Below are 20,236 nucleotides of genomic sequence, written 5' to 3'. Positions count from 1 at the left end.
GTTACCAACCTTTTTTCCTTTCTTCTTTCTTTCTTTCTTTCTTTCTTTCTTTCTTTCTTTCTTTCTTTCTTTCTTTCTTTCTTTCTTTCTTTCTTTCTTTCTTTCTTTCTTTCTTTCTTTCTTTCTTTCTTTCTTTCTTTCGTTCTTTCTTTCGTTCTTTCTTTCTTTCTTTCTTTCGTTCTTTCTTTCTTTATTTCTTTCTTCCTTTCTTTCTTCCTTTCTTTCTTTCTTTCTATCTTTCTTTCTTACTTACTTTTTTATAACCCTGCTATTCTTTAAACAACTATTGCTGAACCAATTTTCATGGTCATCGACAGTGAAAAGTTTTGCATCCCTAATTTTTCGTGAGAAAGTATCGTGGTTACTTAGTTCTTTCCCCTCCTTCTTTTCTTGACCCTATCCCCATATATCATGAACCTAGGAGTAGTTACTCTGTCTGGTTGAAAGCAATCGAAAGATTCTTTAGGCATTCGACACAGGTAAAAATGGCTTACAGCCACTCGACCACGATCCGCTGACCAATCAAATTGCGCACAGAGAAAAACACGTGAACAGTTTCTGCCTTTCTGCAAATCGGCGAAACCCTAGAGTGGTTTCACGTGAGCAGTTTCAAATTCCTTTCAAACGCGCGTGCTCTGATCGAGTTATTTTTGGATTGGCTGTGCTTATGCATGTCAATGCCTTTAAGGGGCTTATGTCATCCTTCAATCAAAAATTGACCAATCAGTGAGCGTGATTCTATTCTACGCTCATTGATTGGCTAATGTTGATTGACAGATGCCATAAGCCACTTTTATATCTTTTCATTGCTTTAACAAGTCAACGAAATCTTGCTGAGGATTAGCCGCCCATTTACAGTCAAGGAGGCACTATTTTAGTGGAAATGGGTCAAAAACGTCCTGCAAAACGTATTTCCGTAAAAATTATCTTCTTTTAGGTACTTGGGGGAAGAGGAATCAAACTCTCCTCGTTTCGATTCAAAAGACACTTTAAAGTTAAAGTCAAGCAGTTATTTTTATATGCTGAAAATTACTCTTTTAATCTTATTTATTCTTATTCATTAAAATTCATATTTTATAGTATTAATAATCAATCTTTGTCTGTGATTCGGCGGTTGGTTTGGTAATGTGTGGGTGGTTGGGGCTGGGTTTGAGTGAAAGGGGCTGGGGGTGGATGTGGTCAATTCACTCAGTTGTGTTTGTCCCACACCTGAATGCAAACGTGATAAGTTTTAATGTTATAATGGCTGTTTTAGATATATGTAAAATTACGTTACCAATTTCATTTTATTAATCTATTATTTCATATACCTTGTCCTTTTTATTTGTCACCAACAACTAAGTGGTGCTTAACTTTCTGATGTCCGTTTGTGCGCTGTCAGAGCGTCGTTTATATCTTTAAAACGCACGAGAGCTTTATCGTTGATAGCCTTCTAAATACCTTAAAAACTCTGTTAACAATCTCATCTTTGTCTTATTTCTATTTTCAGCTATGGAGACACAGCATGACCAAGAATTAAAAGATTTAAGGACGAATTACCAAACTGAGATGTCTGAAATAAAATCGAAGTATGAGCAGGAAATATTCACGCTTAAGGAAAGCGTTGCATTGGTATGTATAAACATTGCATCTTGGCAACATTGCCACAAAGTCTGACATAGTCAAATCTATTTTTAGAACTTTCAACATTTGACCAGATATTCTGAAAAAAATGGTCATAAAATACCTCTAAATGTGACAAAGCAGCTAATTCAGTTACAAATTGCCTGAGACATGGCAAATGAAGGAGCTTGACTTGGCCTTCTGGCTTGACTAGCAGTGAACATCAGGTTGGAGTACACCGGTTGATGCCTGGAAATTTTAGCGCATGCGTTTGCTTAGCCAAGGCTTAACATGTATCTGTGGCAGAAATTGCTTAAAACAAAGAAAGGAGAAAATTTGGTTTTGATAAAATACCCCATAACTTGTAAAGAAATTTTGTTTTGAAATTTAAGTAGTTGACTGTGTGAAAAGTTAGTGAGAATATATCAGGGGATGATTCAGGCTTCAAAAACAACAAAGTTACCTTTCTGCCTAATTCCTATTCTGTATCCTGGTTCATCGATTTTGGAATCAGGACCAAATGACAGTGCTATGACTGGTAGAAATGACTTTTCTTCTGTTACTTTGTCACCCTGATCTTTGATCCTAAATGACGTCATCTGTTTATCTTTGACCCTTATTTAGACTCTTTGCTACAATTTTTTAGACCGAAAAACAACGAGATGACGCTGAGAAAGAGCGAGCAGAACTGCAAAGATTCACGACATCATTTTTTAACGAAGACACAGAGAAGAGTCGATCTGCTTCCAAACTTTCTTGGAAATCTTCTGCCAAAGCACTGCGACTTACAACTGCAAAGAAGGTATGTGTATTTCATTGATAACGACTGAAGGTTCAAGGTCGTAAACCAGGTCTTAGGTCAAAGGTTAAAAGTCAAATACCACTGCAGTGCAATGCAGTGCAGTGCTAGAAGGCTCAGGGGGTTGAGCTCCCATTTTTAATGCCGAAAATTGGCAGATTTCTACTTTTGCTATTGTTTTTCGCAAAAGATTTTGAGCAAGAGTCCCCTTTGTTATTTTGATACTACAACAACGCTGCTTGTAAGTGCCATTCATCGTGGGAACTCGATGATCATGTGTCCATTCTCGCCGTGAATGGCCAACTTGAATTTTGTTGTGCTTAGTTTGTCTGTTAAATGTTTCATTGCGTATTTTTTAAAAGTTTATTAAAGATAAGACCCTTAGACTTTCCCATAAGAAAACTGATAAAGTTCCGCTAAAGCGATTTATCAATCTGAGCCTCGTTTCCATATCACATCAATACGAGACCATATATAAATTTGGGAATGGTGTATGGTGTATTTTTAAAAGTGAGATCAAAACTTTACGTAGTTATATGCTTTCTATGGCAAAGCTCTTTTCTCTCATAGAGCCAAACCCTGGGAACAGATTCACTGCCATCAACTCCTAAGAAGGCGCTACAAACTGACGGTTCCATCGCCTCTTTGAAATCAAAGACGGCTTCAGACCTGAAAACAGATGCCAGCCAACTTGATCGATCAAACACGGAAGCAAGCTACACTGGAAAAATTCCAGGAACTCCAGCAGCTGCAACTCCTGCTACCCCTGCGGTGCAGAAGCAGCCGGATAATGAGCATCGCAGCGTCTCATTCACGGGCTCCTCCGTAAGCGGGACACCAGGTTTGCCATCAAGCCCGGAAAAGTCTATGGGATCACGTGGGAGACGCCGCACAGGGAAACTAGTGCAGTCAAGGAGCAATCTTTCGCGCACGTCATCGAAGCCATTATTGTCGACCCAAGAAGAGGCTGCTGCAGCTGGTTTAGTTGAAATGATTGACGAAGCTATCCAAACCGAGGTTACTGTGCCGGAAAAGAAGGAACTCGATTCGGATATGGAAACTGCTATAAGGAGGCTATCGCTGAACTTGATTCCTGAAGATGCCATCAAAGATATTGACTCAACGGATTTTACTACGAACTGGGTGAGTGCTATAATTCTTTAAGTGACGTCATGATAATGATGACGTCATTTTAGTGCTCTTGAAACTGCTATAGCCATCTTCAGCAATTCGAAATGCCTTGAAAAAACCCATTCAAATCTTTGGGCCTATCTCAAAATGGTCATTGGGAAACCAATTCCCTTCTTGTCCTTTACTCTGCTCAATATGTCTTTTAAAATATTAATTGTCAAATCTTGACCCCCCCCCCCCCTGTACCCCAAGTTCCTTTGAATTAAAAAAGAATCGATGTCCTCAGGCAATGTCTTTTGAAAGTTTCATTGTCAAATCTTGACCTCCTGTTTCCCGAAGTTCCCCTCCTTTCACTGTGTTTGGCCTTAAATAGATTATTCAACTCATTCAATCGCTTATTCAAAAGCAAATCTTGAAATTTCAGGAGGACTTTCCCATTCAAGAAATCCCGGCAAGATTTGCTCATTACAGAAAGTTGGTAAGTTTATTCAATGGTAACATTTTTACTGTTATGTAAAACCAGCGAATTTAAATGGTTTAATCTTTTCGTTGATGACCGACCACATGACCGAAGCTAAATACTTGTAACTTAGACACTGTTAGCCAAATACCTCCTGAAATCAAATTAGAACCTCATAAAACTAACGGAAACCTCAAAATGTTACAAGAAACCATCTAAAACCATCTGATATTACCTGAAACTGCCTAGTAACACCTAAAACCTCGAGAAACTACCGGAAACCTCGAGAATCTACCTGAAACCTCGAGAAAAAACCTGAGACCTCGAGAAACTACCTGAGACCTCGAGAAATTACCTGAAACCTCGAGAATCTATTCGAAATCATCTTTTGTCACCTATGACCATCTAGATTCTAGAACCACCTAAAGCCAACTTAACTACCTGAAACCAACTTAAACTACTTGAAACCAACTGGAGCCACCTCATCTCACCTAGAACCAATTTAAACCAGCCAAAACTAACTGAAAATATTATTAAAAAAATAGAGGTTCTCATATTTATCTTTTGGAAATTATTATATCTTTAAAGATTTGTGGGAAGGCACTAGCCTCCCCAACGCTATCCCCCCTTGTCTATAATATCTTATTGTTGAAATAAACTCCTAAAACAATACAGCGCAGGAAATATAAATGGAATGGCTAAACCCTTTTCCAAATTGGAAAATTGAACTCGCTAGAGGGGATGCAGGATCCTGATATTGTCTGGCCAGGATCGCAGATGCTCGCAGTCTCGTTTTAAGTTTTTTAGCTTTGGGAGGAATTCAGAATATTGTTATACTTATTTGGTGATCATTCAAGGTACTAAATTGTCCCGTGTATCAAACGATTTCATGTTTTATTCTATTGTCAACAGGCCCAGAAGAAAGAAGAGGAGATGTTAAACGAGCTGACAGAACTGCGACAAAAGGTAAAAAAGATTTTTCTACCAATGTTAGCTAAAAAAAGATTAATTTGAAGTGTTAGAAAGGTGAAATCTGTGTACAATTCTTATCTTGGGAAAGTGCCATTTAGAGAGGAAAATTGTCCTGGGCCAACAGCGTGATGAGACAAAGTAGCCGGCCTTTTCCTCGTTGTCAATAAACTCTCTTGTACGAGCCAAACGTAGGAGAAGTGTCTGTTGGAGAGGGAACTTGTTTTTGGCAACACCTTGATGGGGTAAAGTGGCCAGTTTCTTTCCTGGCTTCCTTTAGTTTCTTGTTTCTACGGCAAATGACTTTGAGAGAGGATACTAGTTCAGAGCTAAGTGCAAAATGCGGTAGGGAAAGTGTCTGCTAGAAATGCCACTTGTGGGTGAACAGCATGGCTAGGTAGGGTGGGTAGTTCCTTTCTGCTTTTAGAATCTCTTACACTATATGAAAAAAACGAAGATGCCCCTTCGAAGTGACAATTTTCTTTGGCCAACTGTATGGCTAAGTAGTATTTTACTCTTAAATGCACTTCCCCTATGTAAAAACTGTGGAAAAAATCTTTTTTGTATTTAAAATTTAAATATTGCGTTGAAAAAGCCAACATTTGAAACATACTAAAGCTTTTCGTCTGAAACTCTTCAGAGTATAAAACGTCAGAACATAGATCGAAAACTATACGCTAAGAAATATTTATTCCCAGCTGTGGTTTTAAGTTAGATTCCAAAAGTCAGTATAGCGATCTATCTAAAAAGTATTTGGTTTATTTTTTCGCAGCATAACAATAAAGTTCAAGCACTGAAAGGGATGATGGATCTAAGAAACAATTGGACCACGGTATGCCTTTCATTTGTCTTTCATCATAATGTTTCTATCATTCGCCGATGATTGTATTTCTATGCTCCCATGCTTTATTGCCAAGGAAATCACATCAGATAGTGAAAACATTGCTAAACATCTTGCCAAGAAGGAAGATAGATTAACAAGAATAATGGAAGCTTTATCAGTACAGGATCCTCACTTTAGGGGCCATGAGGGGTGTGACACTCCCTTTGAAAAGAATCCGTTACAAAAACGAGGATATTTTGCTATCTAGGGGTACGTGGTCACCAAATTTCAACCTTGTCAGCAAATAGAGGATGGCTCACTCACTTTGTTAGCAAATGGGACCTGGACACCCCCCCCCCTCACCCCTTCGGCACAATAACTAGTGACGCCCTGAATCAGTATCCTACAAATCTATCAGGTGTTTCTCGTATGGATGGTCAAATGCAGGGCCTAACTGTATTGCAAAATTGTTTTCATTGCTATTTCCATGGATACTGTTTAGAACCAGATATTTAATTATATAACGAGATAATGAAACTGTTTTATGTGTCCTAAAAGTTAAGCATATTTATAAACTACCCTGTTTTCATAGGAACGAGAAGAACTTGTAAGACAGCTAGAGACTGGCAAAGCAATGAAAGAAGAGGCTGAAAACGAGGTAGGCTAAATTTCAAGATCATTGTTCAAGAATATTTTCATTTTTTCTGATGTCAAAATTCTCTTGATATTTTGTGTAAAAGCTCTTTTGTAAATGGTTACTAGTTCATATTTTTTAAAACCTTTTTGGTTATCAACCCTGAAATAAAATTTTCAGACATAGCCCAGATTAAAATTCTTAAGAATGGCTACAGCTGACCAGAATTTTGGCGTGGTAGGGTGTGGAAATGACGTCAAAGCTACTTCGGAGAGGTAAGCAAGTGCCGCATTATTCCAGGCTCGTGTCAGGCGAACATCCCAAGTAAAAAATTTGGGGATAACGAGAAAGTTATTTTGATATGGTGGGGTTGAGTTGCCTGAAGGGGCATTGAGGGACCGATTACAATTGTGCCATTTTGTACCAAATAGTTAAAAGTATTGTTGAAAGGAAGTAATCTTTTTTTTAATTTGTCGTTTTAGGCTGAACTAGCTATGCTGCAGTTGGTAAGTTTGTAATAGCGTCACCTTTATTATATTCTCAATTTTCTTTAATTTTCCTTTTGAATTTGATTATTGTATTCAGATATCAAGCATTTTTAGTTGCACTTTTGATTTAGTCTTAGTGCCTAAATCAAAATAATATTGAGTGCCTAAGCTATTAAAATGGGGTTTAAAAGAAGTAGGGGATGTTGAAAACTAAGTGCCTTTTATTTACCGTAATGCCTCGAACAAGCGCCCCCTTGAATAAGATCCCCCTTCGAATAGGCGCCCACCCTTCGAATAAGCGCCCACCCTTCAACCTTCAGAAACGGCGCTTATTCGAATTTTCAACGAAACCATAATTGGAAGGCAATTCAACAAGAAATATTAATGAACAACACAATTTGCAAATCTACTTTTTAAATAAGCGCCTCCCTCGAATAAGCGCCCACCCTGGAGCCTCAAAAATTAAGTAAGCGCCCGGGTGCTTATTCGAGGCATTACGATATCTAAGTATCATCTTGTACTTGTGACGTTGCTCAAAAATTAAGATCCCAAAGTATGTGATATTTTTGAAAAGGACAGCTGTTAAAGGGAATCAACTTGTAAATTGTAAACTATTCTTTTCTTCTTCAAAATACATATTGACCTTTGCAAACCACTCTTGGTAATACAAAAATTAAAAGTGGCTTTGAAAAAAACAAGCATTTTTAAACATACATTTTCATTTGTGATTTCAGGAAGAGATGTTGGTTGAAAAAGAGGAGCTTGTAAGTAAAGAATTCGATATATTTGCTGTTATTTCATCATGTAAATTGATGTGTAGAGCAGGCATGTTCTAGGTTGGTATCTCTATTTCACGGTCAGCACAATTACACAACACTCTTAATCGTTATCTTGTCAATGTTTATCTTGTGAATGTTTATCTTATAATGATCATTTAGTATTTCATTTTATTACTTATTTATACTTACAGTTATCACTCTGTATTTATATAATTATATTTATACCTCAGTTTGGTAATTAGCTTTTGAAAGAAAAACATTCCTATGTCTCTAAAAGCCATGCATCTATGACCTTCATCTGACATGCTGACTTTCGCTCATCTCTAATCTCGGGTAGAATTATTGAAAAAAAGTGCAATGTTAAGAGATTCTGAATTTGCACCTACCCTGAATCAGAAATAGATACCCTTTTCTCCAAAATCAGTGCTGATTTGGAGTAACATCAAGTAGAAATCGATTATAGAAGTACAGCTGGGGATGCTTTTCAACTTTTGCGACAAATACAACGACCAAATTTGAATCTAACAATGACACAACGATTGAACGAATCACTTTAAATACGTCATTCTTACTGACATGGCCACGTTGGTGACAATTGACAAATTCAATTATAAATTGACTCATAAATGTGAAGAAATAAAAATTAGAGGAGCCTAGGCGAACTCCGATTTGAGTTCTTCGAGACTCCTCATAGCATCGAGGTCACTGTGCTCTCTCCTACCCCTTCCCTGTCGTGCAGGTCTCAGTAACTAAGGTTGCCTTTGAGCTTTAGTGGCAGCTTTAGTACCTGTGTTTTTCTTAGAATCTATCTCCAATTAGAATGAATTAACCTGTGCTACCACAGTAAACCTCGATGCCAAGAGGAGGTGAGAGAGCATTGTGTTGTTTATCATGCTGCTTATGAATTATTGCTATGTTTTATCGACAGAGAGAAGAAATCGAGAGGAAAACGCAGGCATTGGTGGAGCTGCAGATTAGAGCCAGTAGCCCAATTGAGAAGGCGCCTTCGTTGCATGTATGAACAACCACTTACGCCTTTTGTTGCACTCTACATATACCGTATTTCCTCTAATTAACGCCGCCCTCTGATAAACGCAGCCCTCTTTTAAACGCCGCACCTTCAGCCACCATTAGTAATAAATGCCCCCTCTGATAAACGCCGACCTCTTTCAAATGCCGCATCCAAAATTTGAGATTTCGTAATAAACGCCGCGGCGCTTTTTAGAGGAAATATGGTACTAAGAAATTTTTTACATTTATAGCTGTGTTCTCATCTATATCTTACGTTGTCTTAGCTGAAATTTTCTTTTCATATTAATTCAAAACAAAGTTTATAAAAGAATAATTTACCTTTATGATAACACATATCGCATCTAGACAGGATCTACATTTATGTAACGTAGTGAAAAAAAATAGAAACAGATTTAGTAGACATTTAACGAGCAATATATTAATGAGACATTCACCATCATCAGGTACCATTTTCTATCAGAAGGTTGGCTACCATGACCCTCCAACTATCCAAAAATCTGAGTTTTGGTTTGTTGTCAGGGTCATGGTAAAACAGGCACCGCAGAGCAGGGGGGCTGGGGGGGGCTTTAGCAAAAAATGCCAAATATTAAGTATCAAACTACCAGAAAAGCCTCTTTTTATACGGTTTTAGCCCCCCCCCCCTTCCCCAATTTTTTTAGACCCCCCACTTGTCTCAACTGTAAAACTGAGATTGAGAATGAGACATTGCGGAAGTATTTAATGCTCTTCCTGTTATTTTTCTAGGAAATAGGGGTTGGAACTGAACAGTTTGATGAAAGGCCGAGTGACAATGAAAGCCAAATGACTACCCGGCCTATGACTGTACCCACCATCATACAATCGGATGATTTCACATCTGAGGTAAATATTGTACAGTCTTCACGTGACCTGTTATTCTTTTTGAGTCTGGGCTAGGCAGAATATTGACCGTATAACTTGGTTCCTTAAGCCCAATCTCCAGTGAGAAAAAGTCTTGCTTTCAAAATTTCGCTGCTAAATACTTCACGCGACAAATAACTTTGAATGCTTTTGTTGACCTCACGACATTGGAATGTAAAGTTTGGAAGCGTGACAAAGGAATACGGAATATGATTGGCTGTTGAAGGATTTCGCAAGCGAAAAGCGAAAAAAGTTGAACTAATTTTAACTTTTTTCCGCAGAGAAATTCTTCGCGTGAAATCCCAGCAAAAGATCACTGCGCAGGCCTAAGACGTATTTCGCGCGAACTTTTTCGCATTTCGCTGTGTTTTTTTTCTCACTGGAGATTGGGCTTTAGGCAGACCTTCCTTTCAGGGATTTAGGAATGTGTCAATTCAAGGTCTGCAAGCTTTGCCAAAAATTCTTTGAACAGCACCACGATATTTGAGTTAAAAGTATGAGATAACCCTAGGATTTATCTCCTTATGTTATCAAAGCTGTCGTTATTTGAAACAAGGCGAATGGATCGTTTTATTATTCGATAAACTAGATGTTTTGAATGATAAATCCAGCGTTTGACATTACGGGTAATATTGGATAAGCAATCTTTAAAGTGTTAAAATGCTTTTAACAAGAGCGATTTGCTTTTAATTCCATTCTACTTTAAAATTTGGGCTTTGTGATAGACTGACATGCGCACTATCAACTGAAAACCCGAGTAAATTTTCCGCAATCTCGCATTTTGGTATATTTTTGCCGATGAGTAGTAGTACGGGTAATGGCATATGATATGGACATATAACATTTAAGGGTTAAATGTCAACTTTCCTTCCAAAGAATCGATAACATACGCAGGTGCAGTCTACCTGAAGTTTGGTAACTTTTGCTACATCTTTGATTATGGCAAATTTTGACTATTGCCTCATAAACATTTGTACGATAAATATTAGATTCAAAGTGGCAACATTTGATTCCTGCACAGGTCATCCACGAAGGAGAAGCCGAGGTCACCCCTGGTACTTTGACCCATGATACTTTGACCCATGAACTTCCAGAGCGTATAATGAGTGCTAGAGCAAGAACGAGGCTGGTAAACTCTGCATTGAGCAGGCACCCTGTGGCAAGAGAAATATCACTCAACTACAAAAGACTACTTGCTTTCAAAGAGAAAATTGTCGAGATACTTAATAAAGAATTTCTTGAAGACGAGGCCACGCAGCTGAGTGAATGCGAGGTTGTGCCAATAGATGAGGTAATGATTTTAATAGCTCTTTGCTTCTTCAGTTCGATAAACGATGCGTTTCATGGTGTTTTTAATACAAGTGATAGGCTCAGTTCATTACTGAGTTTACGTAAGGTTGAGGTTTCTCGGATCCAAGTAACTGTCTGATGTAAGGAGATTTCCGGCTCTAGAGATTGCTTCTGCAAGGTCTTAGAGACAATAAAGAGTGGCAAGTTGCTTGTCCGTTTGAAAGTGTCCATTATTTCAAGGTGTCCACTCTGTTCATGAGTGCAAATCGTTTTCACTAGTAGGTATAAACAGCTTCAAATTTTTAAGCCCAATATTGCCATTATTGCTATTTAATGTGTATACGTTGTACGTTTATACTTTATTCGATTTTTCTCCATTTTAACATAGCTTTTCGTCTTTGTGAACTTCTTTGTAATTATCTGTTAATATTCGCATTCAATCTTATCTAAACAATTCATCTTCCAGACTAACAGCCTGTCGATATTGGAGAAAGTATCAGAAATACGTAATAGTACCACAGAGGTAATTATGCTAAAATATTCGTCATAATAAAACATTCGTATTTATGCTAATTATGCTAGGTTGGTTGCATTAACGAGAATTTCAAGGCAATTTGTTTTTAACAGTTTATTTACAAATTCCTAAGAAGATTTTTGTTTTCCCTCTATAAAAGCGTTGAATTTTCCATGTCCTTAATGTTAGTAAAAATTGGCGCGAATTAGTGCAAAAGAACTTTATTTTTACTAGAAATGGAGAGAAAATAAAAATTCCTCGAGATAACAATTGTTTGATATGGAAGATATTCCAAATAGCAGGGAGTCTCGTTTTCTTTATTCTTGGTCTTTTGATAAAGGGAAGAAATCTGGAAAATCGTTTGAGATAATCAACGTTCTTGATGATGAGGAGTCGGGACGTAGGGAGTGGAACTCGTACACCGGTGATCGAAAAACGATTTTCAAAAACCCTGTTAACACCCTACATCAATAAAAACAAAAGTTTTAATGACATCATCACTAGCCTTATCCTTCCTTTGTCCCAGACCCCAGGAAAGCTCTCGACAGGCCGGTCTACTATCTCAACAACCGCTTTCCTTATTCATTGACACATATCTTCTTATTTCAGATCATCGATTGCCTGTCACGGATAATTCCAGGCCTGATTACCTCTGAGGATATTTTGTACAGCACACTTGCTGATGGCAACAATGGAGACGTTTCTGCGGATTCAGCTGTCAAGCTAGAGAGTGAGTTTGTCAAAGAAAGCTTTGAGATCTGCTGGCTTTGAGGTCATTTAAATAGAATAGGCTCTAGAGTGATAACTGCTACTCTGTTATCGGAGAATGATGGGAATCACTGATTCACTGATTCTTTACATTGATTCACTGATTCACAGTTCAATAGATTGATGGAGCCACCAAGCCTGTAGAGATTGATTTACCGTTCCCTGATTTATTGATTTGCTGTTTCGCTGATTTACTGACTGAACGATTCGTTGATTTACTGATTCACTGATTTTCATCATTTACTGATTCAGTGATTGACTGGTTTACTGATTTCCCGATTTACTGATTCATTAAGTTGCTGATTCATTAAGTTGATGTTTCACTGATTTGCTGATTCACTGATTTGCTGATTCACTGATTTGTTGATTCAATGATTTACTCATACCAGCTTACTTTAAAAAGAACAGGCTTTAAAAGAAATGAAAGGGATGATTGATTCACTGTTTCATCAGCACCGGGCCCCACGATTTCTTCTTCACAATTTCTTCTTCACAACTCCTTCATCCATATCTTGAAAACAAAAAAGTTTTCTTTTTGGCGGTCGAAATCCTCTGCCAAAGAGATTAAATGCAGATTCTTGACGTCGAAATGCGACATTAATATTTTGGTAAATAATGCGAACAACTATGATGAAAATAATTGTTTTTTTAATCTTGAGCCAAACACGGGAAATCAAAAATCGTTGCCCATGATTTTCTGTAAGAATTCAAGTAATGGCGCAGAGATATAATTTTAATACTATTTTGACATTATGATATTTTGATGCTATGAGTATGTTCTAGGTGCTGTTGACTTGCAAGAATCCTTAGTGTCACTATCAGACAACAAACTTAGTGCAAAGGTCAAAGGTCAAGATTCACAAGAGCAGGGTTCTCATGGTAGCACCAATCAAATTGGTGTTCAAACTTTGAGTGAACCGAGGAAATCCATTTCTCAGGTATGTCAACAACAGGACCGCTTAAACCGCTTTTTTGCTGCAAATTTTGAAGACAGCATTGCAAACCCTAAAACTGTTTATATGCAAATTAAAATTACATCCTTGTCGGGTAGTTGTCGTTGATGAGATTTTTCATCCACTTTAAAAGTATACTACCGTCTTGGAAAAAATGTATTGCTTCATAGAAGAAATATCTAGAAATTTATTGTTAACTTTTCAACATCCGCCAAGCGTCCTCCTTTTGTTAAGCTACAATCTCGGACAAAATTGTTGAAACAGAATGCTAATTTTGCAATTTTCTACTTTGCGTTGTCCCTGTAAATTCGAATCCCCTTTACCCCCCAAATCACTGTTGGATTTGTAGTTCTATAATTTCCCTTTCAAAATCATGCAGTTATCTATAATTAAATGTAACCCTGATATCCTTTAACGTCCAAAAGACAAGCCTAGCCTAGTAATCCTGATATCCTTTAACGTAAAACTGGTTCAAATGTCATTGTCACTGTGTGAAAAAGTGACAGAAAATCCACATTTTTTGTACTTTGATTCCTTTAGACAAGTTACAGATCTATGTATGCAAAGATATTTCTTCTAGTTTACCTTGTGCTTATGAAGTTTCCCAAAAGGAAAAACCAGCTTCCTATTGGTTTACAACAAAACTGTGGATTCTTTTATATAATCCGTTCATGTTCTCTACCTAGTTAAGTTCAGACGAAAGCAATCAAACTCTGGGAGCAAAACAGACTGGTAGAAAAGAGGGAAGGAAAAAACTTGTAGCTGACTACAAAGAACTTATAAACAAACACCAAGAACTGACTGAGGTACGTCAGCAAAGTAATGTTTCATCCATGACACACTTCAATCCAGCTTTAATATTGACAAATTGTGGCAATAAAATGCTGTTTTCCCTTAAAACCTATCTCCTTAGGGCGGTATCATTTTCATTTCATTGGACTTGCAATTCCATTTTGCCTTCAACTTGGCCTATGATCTTCTAATCATTTTCGCCCTCAAGTTGCCCTATGGCTCTGGCCTTTGACCTTCTAAAATATCTTACCCTCTGACCTCCCATTCCTTGTCCTCAATTGACCTTTACCCTTCGATTGATTCTTGACGAAAAATTTGGATACAGAAAAGGTGAGTTCTTTTTAAATATAGATTGTTTCACGCAGAACAAAGGCAGGATTTTGGCTAGCTTTGTACCCCTTCTCGCGTTTTGGCCTTCTACATATGCAGATCTCTACCTGCATTGAAGAAATACTTTACTACCAAATTGATTATGGACTAACATGGCATTTCATAGGTTTATTGATAAACTCTTCTTCACCTTTATAATTTTGTTTTTTATAACTAACTAACTTTTTCATTTGCTACCAGTTATTTGAGAACCTGACTCGCGATACCAAAACAACCACTGCTTCATACGAGCAACAGCTATCCCAGAATGCTCTCACGATGCAGGAGATGCAAGACGCAATCAACGAACTGCAAGAACAGCTGCAGAGTTATCAAGTCACGCATCCACTAACTGTGAAATCAGCACAGGTAAGAACTGGCTCTCTCTGGTGTCATCGCTCTTCTGTATCTCTTTTTTCTTTGTTCCGTATTTCTGTTCCAATTCGAAACAAAATTTCTCTACTTGTAAAAAATGTGACTACTTAAATATGAACCTCTTTTTATTATTGACCCTCTTTTTCAAAACCGATCTATCTAGGTTCTTTTTTGAGCTAAAGTCCAGAACCAGCACTTGAATAGATATCAAATACTTTGAATGATTCATTTGTTTGAAATATTATGTATTGATTTTATGTATACAGTTGTTTCCGTTAAGTCGGACCTTAAAGCAACGGGGGGGGGGGGGGTCTAACTTATGCCGAGTACGACTTTTTACCTGAATGGGATAGAAAACCGGTAATAAGTCCGACTAAGTGAAAGTTCCGGTCATCCGGGGTGTGACGTAACACGGGTTAAGTATACATTGCTCTTATCGTGAAATATGTAGCACCAATAGATCCACTTGTTGCATGAATTCGACTGTCGTATTTGCTCTAATGTGCGAGAGATCCGTTTTTGCATTCTCCTCTTTTAGAAAAGTCTTTAGTCTTTCATCAGATTTTTTACAAGAACCGTATCACTCAACTTTTTCAGATCAAGTCTCCAGACTTCATGTTTACCCGCCTCGATATGGAGCACAACGCCAAAGCGTTAAAACGAGGCCTTCAAAATGGTCGCATCTCTTACGAAGGATATAAGGAAATGTGCAGCCAAATGGAAAACTACGTCAGCATCCCCGGCAAGAGATTAGCTAGATTGGCTCGTAAATATCTCCATCACACGAGAATGAAAGAAGTCGGTATGTAATATGATTTCTGTACAACGTGATAGAGTGTTGAATTCTTCCAATTTCTAACAGATTTTCCTAGATATATTTTTAGACAAGGACCTTTAAAGATACGTTTGTCAATAATATTACCAACAAATCGCTACTCCTCCTTAGCTCTTTTTGTTTTCTAGGTTGTTCAAATGTCGTTGTTGTCTCTGAACGTTGTTTCTCTTGACCTTTGCTTTTTGACCTGCTTACTTCTGACCCTCTGACCTTTATCACTTTCGCATTTTTTCTATTTTTGTCTTCCACTCTGGCCATTAGTTTGTCGTTGCTCATCTATGTGTTAGATTACTCTTGAGATTCTGATGGTAATTTGGCTAGACCAGTTTTTTTATGATCTTTTGCTATTGTTTCACGACCTTTGCTTTTCTAACCTTTGTCGTATGACCTTTGTCCCTTGACCTTTGCCTCGTTACCTTTGCCTCTGGATATTTTCCACACTAACCTTAGATTGTTTTCCGCACAACAGAGGCAGCAATTCGAGCATCTCGGCGTTTGGATGACCAGGTTTACGAGCTTCTCGATAGAATGGAAGATTTTCAACAGACAAGAACGATGCGTTGGGAACAGAGGATGGAGATGTTGGCGGGTGAAAGAGAAGAAATTGCGAAGCTTCTTGTGAAGACCTTGGAGATGATCGAGCATGAGACAGGAATATTTTTGATAAAGCCGATCATGTCCATCCCATCGAGGTAGCATACCCTTGAGTTTTAAAAATCGTTATTTTGAGTTTTCAAAAATTTATTGTATACCGTATTGAAGATTTTTGCAGTCAATACATCTCTTATTAAGAAAGGTAGTCTGTCCCCTTTTGATCTCAGAATCTCTTTTCGTGGCCACGATGAAATATGCATCGTTTATTTAATGCACAAGTAACAATCAGAATGAAAAAAACCACAATCGCGTTCTTTCGCTGATTAAGTTGCTGTGAATTTGTTTTGGAAGTCAGATTCGATTGTATAAAGATTAGGCATTTTTGTCGTGTTCGCCCACAATAACAAATGTCGGATGCTAAAAATGCAGAGGAAAACCCTCTTTTAAGGAGAGGCTTTCAAGTTAGAATTAGCCAATCACGGAGGGGACAGGCTGTCTTTAAAGGGATGAGAAGCAGCATGTTGACTCTCGTAGAGTCATTCAATAGACTATAGCAAAATTCATAGTTAACTTACGGTAACCAGTCTGAGGTAACCAGTCTGAGTAGTGGGTAACTCGGAGTTACAGCTTCTAGACTCTCAAATACCAATGGCTTGTCTAGCGCAGCTCTGTTTATTTGCTACTGGACATTTAAAATAACTGTTAGCTGGATATTTGCGACTTAAGGCTCTATGTCCCGTCAATCAACCTTTCAGGGTTAACAGCCGGCTCTGCAGCGCATTTATCATCTTAAAATGTTTAAATTAGTCCTGCCATGCTGATTGGACGACGTAACAATAGCCTATTGTATAGTGCAACCAATAGGAATTGAAATGGCCACTGAAATTCGTCGATACATGGTGCCTTGAAATTATCCAGCCAGTTGTCTAACTATAACACCAGAGTCACTACAGAAAACCCTGGAAAACTAGAGAGTTACCACTCGTAACCATTCTGAAATAATTAACTAGTGTCTTCCTATGTACACACCATCAAGCAGTGTATAATGCCAAAAAATATTAATTTTTCTATAAAGTGAGGTTAAATATGTCTTTTCACGCAGGCGCAGAATTGGAAGTGGATATATCGTTAGCCGGAGGGTCAAATCGCCTAAAGATGATGGTTTCACAAGGGAGCAATCTTCAGGGTTTTTAGCCCCACATTCAACCCCATCCCCAAGCGCAAGGAGAAGCCCCCATAGGCGCACAATTGAGCCGGGCGCATCGATACAGAGTCTTCGTCGATTGAATTCTGATGAACTGCAAATGAATGTCAAATCAATGCTGGCAGAAAATGGGACAACGGATTCAGTTTGGAAGGTTAGTTCCCCCCTGGAATATTTGAAAATGCAGTTACTATCAAAATTGACAAGGGGGTTACCCAAGGAATGTTTCAAAGCCCAACTCCCATGGAAATATATGACAGCTAATGAACTTTAATCGATTGGTGGTGACCATATAGGATCCGCCCTGAAAGCCTTTGAGTTAAATAAAGAGCAAGACATACGTACTCAAGTTCTGTGGCGACGCCAGCTCGAAAAACTGGGGTGGACGAAAAGAAATTTTCTCGGCCACGCCCTTCAGACTCCTGGAAAAGCCTTTTTAGTATTTTTTACCCATTTTGAAATTTTTGGACAAGCAACTTTTTCAAGCAGCATTTTTCGAAAATCGAAATCGATCTGCTCAGCCCACCTCCCCCCTCAAAGGTTTTTCAACAGATTTCGAGAAATTAGAAAGTCGATTTCTAGTAAACTGGGGTGGACATGTCCACCACAGTCCACCCCTTGGCGACGCCACTGCTGAAGTTATAGAACAAGAGATTGCGTGAATTCCAATTACGAGGTATGATCTTCAGTTGAAAAAAGCTTTCACTATTCGAGACTAGAAGCTTGGAAAGACATCACTACCACCATCAGACAACTCTCTACTCTGCAACAATTTAAAGAACACCACAAAGAAGCTACATTTAAGCAAGCGCCGCGGAGAATGAAAATTGCTAAGAAGCAAACGACCAGTAAAGCCTCATTTTATTCATTTTTTGCCCCCCCCCCACTTTTTCAGACCCCCTCCCATTTTTTCAGACCCCTCACTTTTTTCAACGCTCCACAGTATCTTTTAAGTAGCTGAATTGAACCAAAGCACGACTCCCTGGAAGATCAGTTTGGCCTGTGTTTTATTAAAGTGCCTTTATATATTTTCAATACTCTTGTATTATTTAAGTTTTTTTGCTGAAGTGATTTTCTCGTGTATAAGCAAAGTCTAATGATAATTGCCTTACATGCCAGAGGCCTTGACAACTCAGTGTTACAATGTTATTCTTATCATTATAATTCTTACAATGTCCATTTATCCATTTAAGGTACAATCATCCCTGAGCGGTCCTTTACCCATAGCCAGGTCTCTTCCCAATATCCCGAAAATTATGGAGCTGGACGTGAACAGAAGTATGTTCGCAAACAACCTTGTCAGGTACGTAATATAATAATAATGATGATGATAATATACAGTGGCGTACCCAGGGCGGCAGCAGTAGGGGGGGGGGTCTGGAGGAACGTCCCAAGAAACTTTTTTGGGACCACGCCCTTCAAACACTCGCAAATGGGGGGAACGCCCTTTTTGCAAAATTTTCCTCCATTACTTGATTCATTTTAGCTACGGTAAATAGCAAAGTATTTTACAATTATTATTGACACAAGCATACAGTATACTACATCCCCCCCCCCCCCCCAATGAGTTTTACGTCGTTTTTGGACAAATCTCGAGGATCATATATTTGAAAAGTGGGGGTCCGGACCCCCCTATTCCCCCCCTTGGGTACGCCACTGATAATATAGGCATTTTTATAGTGCCGTATATATGTGTAACTGCTATTAGAGAAAACATATATAGAGAAGGGCTAGAGGAAGGTGCTGTGCTGTAAAAAGAGCCAGGGTGTGGGGGATCTATCGTGTGAGACATCAGAAAATTCTGCACAAGAAGTAACAGTTATGATAGGTTCTAAACATAACTATCTGTTTTTTCTAAGCATATTTATCTGTAACCATTAACAAAGTCTCTCTGCCCGCCATCTTTAAATGAATGGTCGAATGCTCCCCTCTTTTCCTGTGCCACTAGATACAATTGGGTTATTGTTTTTTATGCCTATCTCCAGCCACCAAGGTAACCGCATTTTATCAATGATGCTTTATCTCTGATTTTATCGATGAAACTAACAACTAATTGAAAATGTGAATTTTTATCTATGAAACTAAGCCCAAATCAGTCTCCAAAGATCTGGTCTGCAACAAAGTGCAAAAAATTACTGAAAATTTGATTATTCTTTGAAATTCTTGCTAAGAAAGCTTATCGACGTTTGAAGTTATGATGCAGTAACTTAAAGGCATTGAGTCATGATAAATAGACTGGGTATACCCAAATTGCCAAAATCCGCTGAGTCATGATTTCCATAACTGCGATGCTATTGCTTGACCTTGTACTGGTCACATGAACTCACCTTGTACTGATTAACATAACAGTTTCCATCAATAGCAAGTTGTCAACAACGGATGCCAATATCACATGAAACAGCAGCGATCACGCCGAAACCAAATGACCCCCTATAGAGAAAGCCTATTTACCATGACTCAATGCCTTTAAGCTTTGCTTATCAAAGCACACAACTTCTACCCGACACGGATACGATACTCGTCGTAAGCAATTACGATACTGCTTTACTTATACAAATTGAATAGCTAACCTGCAGATAACAAGGTTTGTAACTACTTCTGTACGACAATTTTCTTCTTCCAGCACACGACTACCATCCGACACAGATACGACATCAGGTCCGCTGCATTCCAATGTCTTGTCATACATAACAGTCACACGGCCATCGGGCGAGATTGGAAAGCAAGCATCGACAAGATTCGACCAATCAACTGGTACAGGTGAGATCGCTAATATCCGTGCGTTGCGTGGACTTGCGTGTCTCTTGTGGCTTTTCGCGAGTCGACTCACAAATGTTTTTTCATTATCACAGCATTTGAACTTGTAGCGGCCCAAATCAGACTCAGGAAAATGAAAAGCAAAGCCAACGATACAGAAAAGAAATTAAAAAAACGCAAAAATTCGCG

At 38.4% G+C, this 20,236-nt stretch overlaps 1 protein-coding gene across 1 annotated transcript in view; it reads left to right on the top strand.

Annotated features, from left to right (window-relative positions):
• The window catches only part of LOC135690278 (uncharacterized), a 45,934-nt gene that overhangs the window by 23,043 nt on the left and 2,655 nt on the right, over window positions 1–20,236 (top strand). The window contains exons 15-36 of the mRNA XM_065207786.2: window positions 1,490–1,611; window positions 2,249–2,404; window positions 2,972–3,544; window positions 3,957–4,010; window positions 4,905–4,958; window positions 5,734–5,793; window positions 6,377–6,442; window positions 6,901–6,924; window positions 7,641–7,670; window positions 8,614–8,700; window positions 9,462–9,578; window positions 10,618–10,887; window positions 11,353–11,409; window positions 12,010–12,130; window positions 12,952–13,106; window positions 13,808–13,927; window positions 14,484–14,651; window positions 15,255–15,459; window positions 15,962–16,184; window positions 17,189–17,444; window positions 18,484–18,593; window positions 19,914–20,050. Coding sequence (XP_065063858.2) covers window positions 1,490–1,611; window positions 2,249–2,404; window positions 2,972–3,544; window positions 3,957–4,010; window positions 4,905–4,958; window positions 5,734–5,793; window positions 6,377–6,442; window positions 6,901–6,924; window positions 7,641–7,670; window positions 8,614–8,700; window positions 9,462–9,578; window positions 10,618–10,887; window positions 11,353–11,409; window positions 12,010–12,130; window positions 12,952–13,106; window positions 13,808–13,927; window positions 14,484–14,651; window positions 15,255–15,459; window positions 15,962–16,184; window positions 17,189–17,444; window positions 18,484–18,593; window positions 19,914–20,050 — 3,165 coding nt within the window. The remainder of the gene's footprint in view (window positions 1–1,489; window positions 1,612–2,248; window positions 2,405–2,971; window positions 3,545–3,956; window positions 4,011–4,904; window positions 4,959–5,733; window positions 5,794–6,376; window positions 6,443–6,900; window positions 6,925–7,640; window positions 7,671–8,613; window positions 8,701–9,461; window positions 9,579–10,617; window positions 10,888–11,352; window positions 11,410–12,009; window positions 12,131–12,951; window positions 13,107–13,807; window positions 13,928–14,483; window positions 14,652–15,254; window positions 15,460–15,961; window positions 16,185–17,188; window positions 17,445–18,483; window positions 18,594–19,913; window positions 20,051–20,236) is intronic.

Source organism: Rhopilema esculentum, chromosome 1, assembly GCF_057945365.1.
Source record: "Rhopilema esculentum isolate cy_ngs chromosome 1, ASM5794536v1, whole genome shotgun sequence".
In the NCBI taxonomy this organism is placed as follows: domain Eukaryota; kingdom Metazoa; phylum Cnidaria; class Scyphozoa; order Rhizostomeae; family Rhizostomatidae; genus Rhopilema; species Rhopilema esculentum.
The sequence above is the reverse complement of the archived record's forward strand: the minus strand, read 5'-3'. Positions and strand labels throughout refer to the sequence as shown.